This window comes from Strix uralensis, chromosome 4, assembly GCF_047716275.1.
Source record: "Strix uralensis isolate ZFMK-TIS-50842 chromosome 4, bStrUra1, whole genome shotgun sequence".
Classification (NCBI taxonomy): domain Eukaryota; kingdom Metazoa; phylum Chordata; class Aves; order Strigiformes; family Strigidae; genus Strix; species Strix uralensis.
This window is the reverse complement of record NC_133975.1, coordinates 94,289,746-94,304,371: the sequence shown is the minus strand read 5'-3', so window position 1 is coordinate 94,304,371 and position 14,626 is coordinate 94,289,746. Positions and strand designations below refer to the sequence as shown.

Below are 14,626 nucleotides of genomic sequence, written 5' to 3'. Positions count from 1 at the left end.
GACACAAAGACACAAAAAGGATATTAGCTAGGTTTTTAAAAGTAACAGACACAATTTCACATCTTAAAAATGAGACGAACAAAGTCTTTCCCTTCTTGTTTACAAAGATAAGGGATTCCATTTGTGAAATTACCTTTTGGTACTTGGTGTGGACAGGAGAATACCAAAGTGTTCTTGTGGACACCAAACTTATTCCGTGAAGTATTTCTATTTTTGACTTGCAATTAACAGTGAAGACATCAATTCATATTCAACTAAAACAAATTGTTTACAAGAGATGTATTTTCATTTTGGAACTCTCAGAAATCTACTAAAACGTACCAAAAATAAGACTGCAACACAAAGGCATCTGTCAAACCTCTCAGAGAGGAAAGCAGTTGCACCAATTTAGACAAGCTAAGGAAAAAAACCAAAAACACCCGGAAGTAAACTGTCACCCTACTTCCATGTTTTCCTGGTGTCTCAACAGCTTAAAAGTTAACATCACTTTCAGGTATAATTTACATCTTCTGAACTAGTAACACATGAAATTAAAATATTTTTTTTTCGTTCTGTTCAACAAAGAGTTGCAGTATTACTGGCACGAATTTCATCATCATATTACCACATGCAAAAAATTATAGTTATTTGGAATTTCTTTTTAACCACAAGCAAGTGACCAGGATATCAGCACAAAGGCTGATACTCTGGGGAGACAGAGAAATAAGCAGAGTAACCAGAACTAGGAGATATGCACCATTAGCAATACTGTATAGCATGTCCATAGAACCAAATAATTGCTTAAGGGTAGAACCTGGAAAGTCATCTTTAATCACCCCTTAAGACCATATTCAGGCTGTTTGAAAGACTTGATTTGTACCGTACACACTTTTTAAACCTAAAAAACCCAATGATGTTTACTGAATTGTGCTCCCTGAACTGAATCAGAGAACATCTGCATAAAACTAATCTCCCAGCTGTTGTTGTCCTGTGTCCCATCCCACCCCCCCATCTGACATTTTTATCACTTTCCTCTTACAGGGCAAGGGACTGCCCAATTAAGGCCAGATCAATTATTCACCCAGTGTAAAGCATTCAGATGCCAGTGAAATAGTTTCACTCTACTTTACATGAAGCATTACTCACACTCATTTAATTGCACTGACAAAGGAAATCCATTCTGATAGAAGGTACAACATTGGAGAGTTAGTCAGCAAATTACACTGAAGTACCAGAAGCAGCAATAATAGTGCAGACTTCCAAACTGCTCTGCCAACATACTTTAAGCAGACCCTGGAAGAGCTCTCCTCTACGACACCATCAGACAGAGGAAGAGGTTTATATTACGTACTTTCCCTTCTCTGAGAAGACCAACAGAAGAGTGGCAATTATGAATGCATTGGGATGTGAATACTTTAACAAAGAATGAGATAATAAATCATGTTATAAAGACTGATATGTAACATTCAAGTCCTGTTGTCCTTGGGTTGGGTTTGAACTAGTCACAAGGAATCCCTGCTTCTAAATTCTGCCTGTACTTTAAAAAAAAAGAACAAGGAACATCGTCAATCCTAGGAACAACTGTTCAGAGACCATGTGAAAGTCAGCTCTACTAGCTTCTTTATGAACAGAAAAAGGCTTAAACAACTGCATAAAATAAATAAGCAAAGCTACAGCAGAGCTTGGAATTCTTTAGAAAGCCAGAGCTTTGAATCTCAGGATACCACAGCCTTACCATGGTGGTCCAAAAAGTGGGAGAGGTGAACACCTTCAAAGAACTAGAAGAGAAGAAGTACTGACTTGACTGAATCAGAATTGTTGGTGTTTATTCTGAGCTCTGTCCTTACCTCTTTCTTTGACCTTGGCCCTGTCACTTTGCTGCTAATCTTCTGTGCCACTTTGTGGAACACAAACATGGTGACTTTTATAAAGCACTTTGCGAACTGGCATGAACACCCTCAGCAAAATCTTTCAGTGTAGTGCAAATAACAAACGTATTTTGCTGAGCCAGTCAAAAAAAGGAGCAAATATGCTTTTGCTAGTTCTCTGCAGCATTAGTTAACTGGCATTATTCCTATAGCAATGCTGGCATATCTAACATTGACAGACAAATAGAAACAAACAGGACCAGCCTCATTATTTACAATACTTCACGAAAACCAACAGGACTGCCCTTTTTGATCCTAAGCATTATATGCCAAGCCCCTTCCTCTGGCCAGAAATGTGACTCAAATCACAGGTAAGAGAAAGGGAAACTAAGAGCTCTGCACAACACAGCGATGTTGACTTCAGTAGGCATTCCTGGTTGCTTCTTTTCTATAGCTCAGCGTTTAGGTTATTTAGGAGCCTTCACATTGGGAGGGGCCTACTACCAATTCTGTAACATAGAATTGAGCAATTCTGCTCAATGGAGCACCAACATGCAGGTGAAGAGGGAAAGGTTAGCAACATTGCCAGACTAAGAGAAGAAAAAGAAGCCAGAGAGGATTCTGTCAGATTTTAAGATGATTAATTTTCACATGAAATAAATCAATTCTCTTGAATCAAATGCCAAAAAAAGATAAACACGTATCCCCTCACACAGCAGAACAAAATAGATTTCCTGGGTTATCTTCGTTTCCTTGCGTAGTTAGACAACTGACATGTGAGTTGGTAATGCCACTGGGAACTCACCTACCAGACTCACTGCCAACTGAACTGACACTCAGCAAAAGAATTTCAGGGTCTCTAAAAATAAGTTACAGGTGTGCAATTTGTTCTGTAACGATCTTTACATACTCATTTCCTGATAGCATCCTCAAAGCAATGAAACAGGCAGCCCTCAGAACCTCCAAGATTTACAGTAAAAATCTGCCTCAAATGAACACAGTACTTAAAATGAACAGGGCACTTCCCCTACACTCTAAATATATTAGCATTATACCTAAAGTTATGATAATGAAAAGGAGAAAACAGTAAAGAAAAATGATGGAACAGGAAAAAATGTCCACCTTTTTAGTTAAAAGAAGGAAAATGAACAATTGGTTTGCAGAATGCTTTTTGACAAGGAGAATATCAAAAACAGACACCTCCTGGAATCTTCATATAATCCCCTGAAGCTCAGTCCCTATACAAGATGAAGTTACATCCCAAAGCAATCAAAACTATGTTATTTACTATGCCATCAGAAATGTTGAGAACTATTCTGAGCATTGTTTTAGTACCTACTACTCAAGTCCACAAAGCTGCAACAGTTTAGGTTAAAAAGGATTTTTTTTTTTTTCCAAACCCTTATACATATATAATGGGCTAATTTCTCAGACTTGTATCAAGGTGCCCACTTGACTTATTTTACTGTTCAAAATGTAACACAACCTTCTTAAAAGGTTCATAATGAAGTACTGTCCTTATGTATTCTGTATCGTCCTAAATATAGGCAGACATCTGGAAGCAAGGCATTCTCTGAATGTCTTCTGTTCTAGTAGAAAATTTGATTTTAAATAAGGCAACTCTGTTCTTTCCCACTCCCACATCTTGTTCCCTAACTCCCAAATTAACTCAACCTGCAGCTTCAGATGGATAATGCAGGTCCCAGCTGGTGCTCGAAGGCAAGATGAGATATATGAGAATCACTACCTATTACTAAATGTAGGCAGTACCAATCAGTAGATCAATACAGCTGATGCTCCCATGACAGCTCTGCAGTACTTGTAGATGTTCAGTACATGAAAGAAATGTGTCTCCAAGAACCTTTTCCAGGTTCTTGCAAGCAGAAGCTGTTCCTTCTCCAGAGACACATTACTGCCTATCAGTTGGTGGGTGGTAACTTGTGCAAAGAAAGCAGGACAAGCTTGTAATTCTGTAGGCACAAAGCTAACAATGTAACCCGTTCTCCATTATCCACAGTAACTGAGAAAACTAAGTATATCACAAAAACACAGAAAACACAAGCCATATATAAATCAGGATGCAATAACATACTTAGTTCACTAATCTTTACAAAACTCGTAAAAAGCATTTCATAGAAAACAGAACGGAGAAATATCCAAGATGCTTATTACATATAATGGAAAAGGGATTTCAGAAATGCAGTGTCAGCATATTCAGGAAAGACATGACTTGGGCAGTCCAAAGTTGTTTGTCCTACAGATAACCATGAGTTAAGTCTACCTGCATGTATAGATAAGATACTTTTTTTGGGGAAAAAAAAAAACCACACAGCAAAACAACTCAGGAAAGACCAAAACTCCCTCTCCCCCAAAAAACCTCCACTATTGTCATAATCTAATATTTATGGTACTTGCTTTATAGATACACCCAGAAAAGAACATATATCTTCAAATGTTTAAAATAGGATGCATTTTAAAAAATTTCTCTTCCACCACACAGCACAGCGTGAAGAAATCTATATTGCCAAACTAAACAGCTGTTGTAATATGTCAAGCCGGTACCTGAGGTTACTAATTCATCTTATGTGAAAAGTTACAAAGAAATGAATTTTCCTTAAAATATCTCAAGTCCTTCCATCCAGTACCAGCTCCTACATTTATTTAGTTTCCCAAATGTAATACTGCTTTCTACAGACTTAGCTGGGCTAGAATTTTCCTATATCCATAATTTCTGTACTAGATCTGATGGTACCTTTGGTCAGGACCAACATGTAAATTCTACATCTCCCCCCTCCAAACACAGTATATCTTTGAATCCTTCCACAGGCATTCCCACTCATTCTTCCTCTTCCTTTACTATTGTTTCCTCCCAAATGAGGAAAATTCTAGTAATACATGTAGCAAAACCCTCAACTTCTCACTGACAATTTACAGCGCAGCACAATTATGTACTGCTGATTCACTGTGACAAGAGACATTTACTCTTGCTGCTGACAGTACTGATGTTTTCTAGCATCCATATCTGTGTTTGGTTGGTGACACTGTGCACTGGTGTCCCTCTAGCTGGGCTAGTTCTCCGGTTGATACATTTCCCTTTTCAACTAGCAGTTTCTAGCCTGAATAAAACCGGGAAACACTGAGAGCTAACAGCTTTTTATCTTAGAAGTATCTTTCATTCTAAACATCAAAAGTGTTCAGATAGCACTAAGCAATAAAGTCTTAATAACCTGTTAGCAAAACAAGTAAATATTTTCTTAGGTGAGGAGTAAAGGCCCAACAGTCAAAGGCAACTAGTTCTTATTCACAGATGCAGCCAATCATCCATTAACCAAGAAAATCAATCCTTCATTTTACAGCATTTATCAATATGCCCATATATACTGCCATCTGTAAGGCAAGGGTTTAGATATCAGGAAATCTTTATATTAGAAAATTATAAGGATATCAGGAAACCATTAAGATTGCCTTACTCTAACAAAAAGGATAACTTCGATAGTATAATTTATAGAAACTAATTTGGAAGTGCTCATAGTTCCTATTTTTGAACTCACTAACAAGTTAGTATTTTTTTTTTCCTTCACAATAAACAATGTAAATTCACTGCCACAAGATACGAGGTCAAAAAACAGAGGAAGATTCTGCAAGGCCTGGAAGTTTACAGCATTGTAATGGTTAACACTAGCTCTGCGAGTGAATCTATTTAAGACATTAAAATTTTCAACTGTCAGACCTCTTTGCTAGACATTACTGCCCTCAAAGCAGAAGAGAACATTTGCCTGCATCCCAGCCACCCAGTTCACAGTGCTTATTAACTCAAGCCATAAATGAAAATGAGTTCATACTAACACACCTACCTAAACCATGGCAGCCAACATGCAGGTACGTGTTTGCTCTTGCCATCTAGACATCAACAAGCAGGGAGAAAGGCTAGACAGCTGCATGCAGGTATCAGGAAAGGAGATGATGATCTTTAAACCACTGAAGCAGCTTGCTCCCACACTCGTAAGTAATGTTCTATGCATGCATTTGACTTCGAGGCAATTTTAAGTTTGGGAAAACAGACACACTACAAAACCAATACCCAAGTGGCAGACAATAATGCTATTAGTATTACAGAGTAGCTATTCACCATGATTTCCAAAATCATAACTACCAAAGTTCAGTCCCCATGCTCTAATGGGTCAGCTGCATCCCATGTGAAGCACCACAAACATCAGATGAAGTCCTGGGTGGACAAGGGCACCCACTGGGACATTTCATTTACCTGAGTTAATGTTTCTGTCAACACCAGCTCTATGAGGGACAGAGAGAAGATCCAATTCAGCAGGGATGGGTTAAATCTCCCATAAGGAAAACAGGCTTGCAGCTCATCTATACAGCAAAATCTAGCAAGTAAAATGAAAGCTTAGGAGCATTTATCTTTCCAAAGGAGCCTTTATCCTTCCAAAAAGTGGAAGGAAAAATACACATTTTAAGTTCCACAAGACTTTCCAACACTGAGGAGTCTGCTGAAATGCCAATAAAACTGAGACACTGTGTGTATATATATATATATATATATGAACTACCGGAGAGGCATGCTCCATTTACAGTTGCTTTTACATCCAACCTTTTAAGTTGCTTTTACAAAGTGAAAGCATTTACATGTTTCCTGTGGTCTGTAGCACAATAAACCCCTCTGGGATTGAATTAGAGGATACAGTGGTTCACAAGAAAGGATCACTAAGTTAACATTACTCCCCACTTTTCTTTGTATGATTTCTTTCCAAAACCGTACCCCAGCACCCTGGCTGTTCGCTGTGTAGCACTTACTGTTGCTGGACTTCAGGTCACGGTGAATTATGGGAACAATTGCTTCCTCATGCAGGTAGTTCATTCCCCTCGCAATCTGCACTGCCCAGTTCACTAGTATGTCAGGAGGTATCCTTTTACCAGACAACACTCTATTTAGCGATCCTCCACGGGCAAACTCCATGATCAAGCAAAGATTAGGTTCCTTCAAACACACGCCCCTGAGGGCAATGATGTTGGGATGCTTTAACATTGCAAAGAGCTTGGCCTCTTGGCGAACATTCTCAATGGTCTGGCTGATGTCCTCATCAGGGTCATAACGAGCTGCCTTGACAGCAACCTCATCTCCTATCCACACAGCTCGATACACTTTTCCGAAGCCCCCTATGCCAATGATTTCTTCCAGAACAAGCTCTGAGAAGTCGATCTCCAAGACTAGGGAAAGAAGAAAAAGAAGATGTCAACATTTAGCAACTACACAGCCTGTACATCAGCTGAAGGTCCCTGTTGCCCAACCTCACCCTTATCCTTGGAGGAAGGACCAATTTTCACTCCAAAACAATACAAATGAAAGCAGCAGTCCCTTATGACAACCTTTCATTGCCAAATAGCATGGGGTAAAACAGATCTTGCAGTATCATAAAACCTGTATGAAGTACTCACTGGGAATGGTGATGAATTTGAACAAACGGTGGTGAACGACACACTTAAAATAGCGTCCTCTTAACACACTTAAACCCTTATAACACTGATGCTCCCTTAAGGCTAAACTTTCATTTCCTGCCCTCAATAACAGAACAAGATTCCAAAAAAGAAAACCCACAGTCTAATCTTCACTGACTTCACTATACAGTACTTCATGTGACATAGCTAAAATTCAACACAAAATGCATCTGCTCCTGCATTTGTCCCTTATTTGAACGTTTCTTATTCAACTGTCACTACCAATCTTTTAGTCCTGCCCAAATCACGCTTATTCTTCCACACCTCTACAAGCTTTGTAGATTCGTTCACCACAAGAGATCTGTTAACCAATTCTGACACTGCTGACAATAGTGTGAATAACAGATGGGTAGGACCACAGACTGAGTATGCAGAGCTAGCAGCAAGAAAAACGTTTTTTGATTAATGCATACTGCATTTGTATTACAGAAACTGTATGAAATAACAGAATCATCATTTTCCAGTCGATGCACTCACAGCTATACTATACAGGCTGCCACAGTAACTGGTGGCTACTTGGCGTTGTACAGTAAAATCTACAGATGCAGATGTCTTAATTCAGCATATAAATTGCATCTGGAGCAAAAGTGGTGAGAAAACGTACCCTGTACAACTGCACAGTAAACATAGTTTATGCTTACAGATGGCCAAAAGAACCCATCCACTACTGACTAATGTAGCACAGAAAACCCACATACTGACACAGCTGAATTGACAGTAGTGGTAGGCCACTGGTTGAGTTACCATTGATGCTACTCTGATGTTTTGGTCAAAGAAATTTTTAAGTTTTAGAGGACAAATACAAGGATTCAAGCAGAAAGTCACTGAAACTTAATCCTTTCCTGCATTTGAAATGCCAAATCTGACATGGTTCCCCTACTTTATCTAGTAGAAAGGAAGTTAGGTCTGTAATGGACTTACTTGATGTAGGTATTAATTCAGAGTACTGTATTATATTACCGGGTTTTGTAGTTATCAATTGTACACATAAAGCTGTCCACTGTTTTTAAAAGAAATTACGTAGTCATACAAGGCAAGGGAACAGATTAGATTCCACTTAAGTAAAATATTTTACTTATTCCAATCAAATGTCTTTCCTAAGTATATAGCACAAGACCTTGTCACAAAACTGTTAATAAGAACTCTGCTGCTCACAGCTGAAGACTTTTTTTTTTTTTTGACTGAGCTCCATCTTTTCTGACATGATTTTTAAGTCTGACTTACTTCTGTAAGTCGATCAAACCTATGAGCTAGGAGTTGACTACATATAGGGATTATATCATCAACCGCCCTATGCAGTACAGTCAATAGATCCGAATCCTCAGATAGTGTAATAGCAATGCCTGTGGTCTTTTTACCAGCGTTCCATGAACAAAAGATTAATGAAAAATAAGATAGAAAATTGACCAGGAAAATCTTCCAAAAGGAGGAAAGGCCCTTTCCAGCCCAGAACACAAAAAGAACTTATTTGTCTGTTACTGTGAGTACATCTTTTGGGTAACGCTCTGAACTTCAAGGATTTACACAACAAATAAGGTTTCACTCCTACAGTACCAGCTTTGGTGTTCAACTGCTCATGAGCTACAGATTACTATAAAAGATGAAGGAGTAAATTCTGACCAGAAACACTGAAATTTTAGAACAAGGCTGTAGTGACAATAACTCCAGATATGAGACTACCCTGTCACTGGGAATGCACAAAAGGAGCTGCTCTGGTATTTCTCACTGATAAAAGAGCTAAAGAAATCAGATGCTTAGTCCTATCACCTGCAGTCAGCAGAATTCCAGCATTGGCTGAATGCTCACTTAGTCTGCTCCTACAGCCAAAGTCAATGAAAAGACTGAAAACGAATGACCACGTAAGCCAGGGGTTCTCAAGCTTTCCTTCACCACGGACCCCCTTTAAATACCTTTTGTGGCCATGGACCACCAAGACTTGATTCAAGATTTAAAGCACTAGAATGCATCAAATATTTATTTAGATTTTTCTCTTGAACGGTCTTCAAATTCGGAGAGAAGGCAAAATAAATTAATCTATTAATGCACACACTCCTAATATCTTTATTGCATATAATAGCATCAACACTCTTCTTGCTCAAATGGCCCATTTTATGGTATTTTAACGTGCTAATTCTGAATTTGATACCCATTTTTACATTAAAATTAGATGCAAAGTTTTTACAATTCTTCTCACCTCCCCCCTTGTTTGTCTGTGTTCAGTCACCATATATTTTTGTTTACGGGTCCAAGGTCACCACTAGAAGGAACAGATTTCAGTCCTGTCATGGCCCTAAAGAGGGCCGTTGGGTTAAGAAAATGTCTTTAAGAGAAAAACTGCCTAGTTAAAGTGGGTCCCACCAACCATACTAGCACCAAATATACTAGCATGCCAGGGCAGGTGGAGGGCGGGGGGGGCTTGAGTACGAGAGGAGCATCGAAGGGAGGGGGCTGTGGGAAAAGGAGGCGCAGTGCTTGCCGTGGGCTGGCTGTTCCCCGCCCCTGCTTTAAGCCTTTGTGACCCCCGTGATGACTTCGCGGCCCCCCAGGGGTGGGCGGACCACAGGCTGAGAAGCACTGACGAAAACCACAAAGCAAGGCCGACAGCCCGCCGCCCGCCGCCCCCCCCCCCCCCCCCCCCCCCCGCCATTCCGGTGCCCCTCCGGGGCTCAGAGGCGTTCAGGCCCGGCTGAGCCGGCGGGTCCGGGGGGCGGGGGTGCTGAAGGGACAGCTCCCGCGGGCGGGCGGCCACGCCCCCCCCGCCACGCCCCTCCGGCGGCGCGGGTAGAGGGCGGCGGGAAGGCGGCGGGGAGAAGTGTGGGACGGGCAAGGGAGAAGGGAAGACACCGAGAGCAACGCTCCTTCTGTGTGCTGCCACCCGTTCTCCTACAGGAAAAAAGCACACCCCTGCTGGACGCACAAATGGACCGGAACAGGCTTGGGACGTAAAACCGCGAGATTTATGCTTCCAGAGGGAATTTAACGTGTTACGCTGCAAGTTATTTTGCAAATAAAGTTTTCTTTTATTTGCAATTATGATCTTAGCTTTACTTTGACAATGTTTCTTCAAGGTAGGCTGGCCAGCTCACCCTCATGGGTGAGAAAAAAAAACCCTCCATCTTTAGATAAGTTTTGTTTTTTTTCTTTAAAGGTATGTTGTACTGAGTTAGCTTGTTCATTTTCACAGACTTAGTTATGCATTAGTGCACAACATACTTATTTTTCTTCACCTTTCTAAACACACTAACCACTTTTCTAAACTCCAGTTTAATTTGGCAGATGTGCTGTACTGGACTATAAGGGCAATGGGAACGTTTAACATGCATTTTTCACCCTAGAATTTAAGAACTGAAGTGCTATCGTTCCTCTGGGGACTGATAAGGAATTACAGAGCCTGTACACCATGAACCAGTGGCCATGTTGACAACTGCAAAGTAGTTGCTGTTTAATCAGCATTTATTATACCACACAATTAAGCTATTTAATTCAGCCTGGAGCGTGTAAGAGCCCATAGCACAGACAAGGGTCCTTCAAGTTGGCCCACTGCTGACAGCCTCAATAAGCTCCTTTTGTCATTTGTGGTACCCCCACTGAGGTAAGATTCAAGCACACTATGTGGATGGCTGAAAGACAGCATGCAATTACTAGTTATACTACTACAGCTCTCAGTGGAAGAAGAATCTCTAGGACTTATGCTCCAAAACCTTCATCAAATATGAAAATAAACTTTAGGAAAGCAACTAAAACAGCTTTTGTGCAAAGGTGCACGTCTGGAATGACACCTTGCATTACTCCTGCAAAATGTTAATATTTCCTAGTCCAGTAAGCGAGCAGTAGACTGTTATTCCAACCAGCTATCAAACATCACCAGCTCTCAAAGTAAGTATCATTCCTTGCAAAGGGATTTCTAACATTAAACTTGGAAACCCAAATCAACAGCAACTAATTTTACCCCCAGTCCAAATTGCATTGTTTCTTTAAAAAAAAAAGAAACATACATACCCCTTTAGCATACCAAAACTTAGCCGAGGGCAACAAATTCTACTCTGTCATGAACATACAGTTGATGACTTGAGAGAACAGAAGTAGTGTAGTCCTGTTGCGGCACCAGAAGGATAAAACAAGGATAAAGGGGGAAGGTGCAACTCCACAACTGTTCCTGAACTGTCAAACCATAGAAAGTGCAATAAGGCAGGAGAACCCATAGTTACAAAGCCTGCCCTCCAACAGTCAAAATGGGAGGGGATTGAGGCTTTGAGAAGTTATGTAGAAATGGTTCTCCTAACTACCTTAAAGACAAAAACTAAGAAGCATTCACAGTGTTTTCTACATGTGAGGAAAAAAAAAATAATTTACCTATACTGTTCCAGCGTGAAAGCAAGCATCACTACTTCCCAACCTAGTCCCTTCACAATCCCAAGGGCAATACTACAAATTACTGAGTTTTTACCTAAATGCTTTCAAGCAGAACACAGAATAAGAAAAAGGCTATTGGTTGTATTCCTTGGAGATACGTCCTAGATAGGACAAAGCATCTTTTTACTTGTTTTACTTTCTAGAAAAGCCTACTAGTCTGAAGATTTTTCCCTGCTCCTCCAAAAAAAGCTTTATTCTTGCCTGAATTGTCAATAGTGATAGATAAAACAGGATCTAGAAACAGTCATTCCACACCGTTTGTCTTTCCACAATTGTACATAGTGGCTACAAAAAATGTAGGGGCGAAATGGCCCTATTATCTGGCTCCAACAAAGGCTTCAGAACTGCACTGAAGTTCACAGAAACAAGCCGATCCCTTCGTGCCTTCAGCATCACAACTTAGCCAAACAACCTTCAGGTAGGCCCAGGTATCCAAACTTGGATAAAACTCATTCACAGATATTTTAGATTAGAATTTGTAAGAAGACAAAGGGCTAAGGAGGAACCTGGTAACACAAGTCAGCTTAGGAATTTCTAAGTCAGAAATAATAAGCTTTTGGTAAGACTAAAGGAAGATATTGAGGAAGTATTAGCAGGGAATTAACACTGCAGAAAGCAACTGCTTCCTAACCAGCAACCTCTCCCTTAAGGATATTCTTACAGGCAGAGTCACCAGAGCCCCTGGTGACTCCACCACTGCCTGGCCACCAAGCCTCAGCCGTTTGGGGAAAATTTATCAGTCCCTGGAAACACAGGGCTTAACAATGGGCAACTGCTCCCGGCGGCACTGAAACGCTAACACGCTGAGCTGGCCTCGGCCTCCCGGAGAGGAGCGGAGCGCCGGCCTGGAGGGCAGAGAGGCACCGGAGCAGCAGGAATGCGGCTGCGGGGGGGAAGGGGCACGGAGCGGAGAGCAAGGCCGGGCAGCCCGGGCCCCGCCGAGCAGGGCCGCCGGCCTGGGGCACCCCCGGCCGCGAGGGACCGGACCGCCGCAGCCCCCCGCCGCTCCCGCGCCAAGGGCCACTGCGGGGCCCACTCGCCCCCGCCCCCTCCGCCACCGGCCGGGCCCCGCGGCCTCCCCGCACCGGGCTGGGCCTTCCCCCGCCGCGGCGGTCCCGGCTCCCGTCAGAGCCAGCGGAAGGGCCGGGCCGGGCCTCCCTCCGCGCTGGCGGCAGTCCCGCCTCCCCTCGGGGACCTCGGGGGAGCCGGGCCGGGGCTCCCTCCACCCCACCCCGCGACTCCTGGCCTCCGCCGGTCCGGTCCCCCCGCCCCCCCCAGGCCCACAGGAGGGCCGGGACCGGGCCTCTGCCCCTCCGCTCCCCAACTCCCTCCCGCCGGGGGGCGGCGAGGGGCCGCACCGAGACCCCCTCCGCCCCGGGCCCGGGCCGCCTTACGCTGTATGGCGGGGGGCGGCGGGTAGCGGGCCCGCAGCTCCGGGCCGCCCCCCTGCACGCCGCTGCTCACGTAGTTGCTGGGGAAGATGCCGACGCGCTGGTCGATCTTGCCCGTCCACCAGCCCTCGTCGCCGGACACGTGCGAGTCCCGGGACAGCACCTGCACCACGTCCCCCGGCCGCAGGCTCAGCTCGTCCTCGCCGCACGCCTCGTACTCGAAGACGGCGGTCCAGAGCGGCCCGCCGCCCGGCGGCTCCCCGCCGCCCGCGCCCTCCTGGCTGAGCTCTGTGAGGGGCTCCATGGCGAGGCTGCTCCATAGGGGGAGGCGCCCGCGGCAGCCGGGCGCTGCGGGGGACGGCGGGGCCGGTACCGCCGCCTATTGTTCATACGGCCCGGCGCCCGCCGGCAGCAGGTGCCGCCGCCGCCGCCGGGCGGGTGGTGGGGGGGGGGGGGTGTCCCGGCGCGGGGCCGCCTCAGCCCAGCGCGGGAAGAGGCGAGGGCAGGCAGCGCGTGCCGCCGAGCCGCCGCCGCATCCCCCCCCTCCTCCTCCTCGCCCGCCTCCGCCTGCCGCCGCGGCCGCGCATCCCGGAGCCACCTGACTCTCTGGCAGCTTCGGCGGCGGGAGGGGAGGACAGGCCCCGCCTCCTCACCGCCACTGGCCGCCGCTACCGCCCGTCAACGCCGCCCTCACCTGATTGAGGGCCCTCGCCGCCTAGGCCACGCCCCCTCCCCGCCCAGCCGCTGGCTCGGAGTCTCGCACTCACCGGTGTCCCCCCAATTGGCCCCCGCCTCGTCAGCTCTTGCTCCCCATTGGGCCTCGCGGCGCCTGTCAATAAGCGCCCCCAGCTCCACCTCCCCCGCCGCTTCTCATTGGCTGGGGAAAGGGGCATGACACGGGAGAGGGCCGGGGGTGGGGCCGCTGGGTGGGCGGGGCGACCTTCGCCTGACGGGGCGGCGCGGGGCGCTGCGGGCCAGCGGCGGGGCCCGCGCCACCTGCTGCCATGAGGGGGCGGCACCTGAGGGCGGCCGGGCCGGCCCCTGCCCCGGCCCCTGCCCCGCGCAGCGGAACGGAGCGGAGCGAGCATCTTCTTAAAGCCCCGTCCCTCGGCGCGGGCGCTGCCCGGTGTCGAGGGCCGCTCCGCCGCCTGTCGACGCTCTGCCGCCGTTCCCGGGGTCCCGCCCGGGTCTCCCGAGAGGGGCCGCGCCAGGCTGGGTCTCCGGTGGGTGCCGGCGGTTGGGGTTCGGGGTGATGGCCGCGCGTGGCCAGGCTCTGGCAGGCTGCTGCCAGCCTCCCCGCTGCCCTCCTGCGCCCCCAGGCACCGCCATAGCTCTGGTGCAGTCGCCTGGAACAAGGGCTTAGGCCAGGGACCAAACCAAAGCAGGGTCCAGGGAAGTCTTTGTTTTCAGTTTCTCCACGTTCAGTCTACACTGAAGCACGGGTGTTACACGATTTTTGTA

At 45.6% G+C, this 14,626-nt stretch overlaps 1 protein-coding gene across 6 annotated transcripts in view; it reads right to left on the bottom strand.

The window, feature by feature from the left end:
• MAP3K9 (mitogen-activated protein kinase kinase kinase 9) overlaps nucleotides 1-13,957 on the bottom strand; it is a 63,851-nt gene extending 49,894 nt beyond the window's left edge. For 3 of the 6 annotated variants that reach the window (XR_012628875.1, XM_074867980.1, XM_074867982.1), the window contains exons 1-2: nucleotides 13,169-13,529; nucleotides 6,660-7,073 (exon numbers count right to left, since the gene is read on the bottom strand). Coding sequence is in view for 5 of the 6 variants with exons in the window: in XM_074867980.1 (XP_074724081.1) it covers nucleotides 6,660-7,073; nucleotides 13,169-13,469 (715 nt within the window). In the remaining variant the exon portion in view is untranslated. Of the gene's footprint in view, nucleotides 1-6,659; nucleotides 7,074-13,168; nucleotides 13,530-13,932 lie in introns of those variants that run through there. The other 3 variants (XM_074867986.1, XM_074867981.1, XM_074867983.1) reach the window with 3 other exon arrangements.
• Between the last annotated feature and the right edge of the window lie 669 nt (nucleotides 13,958-14,626).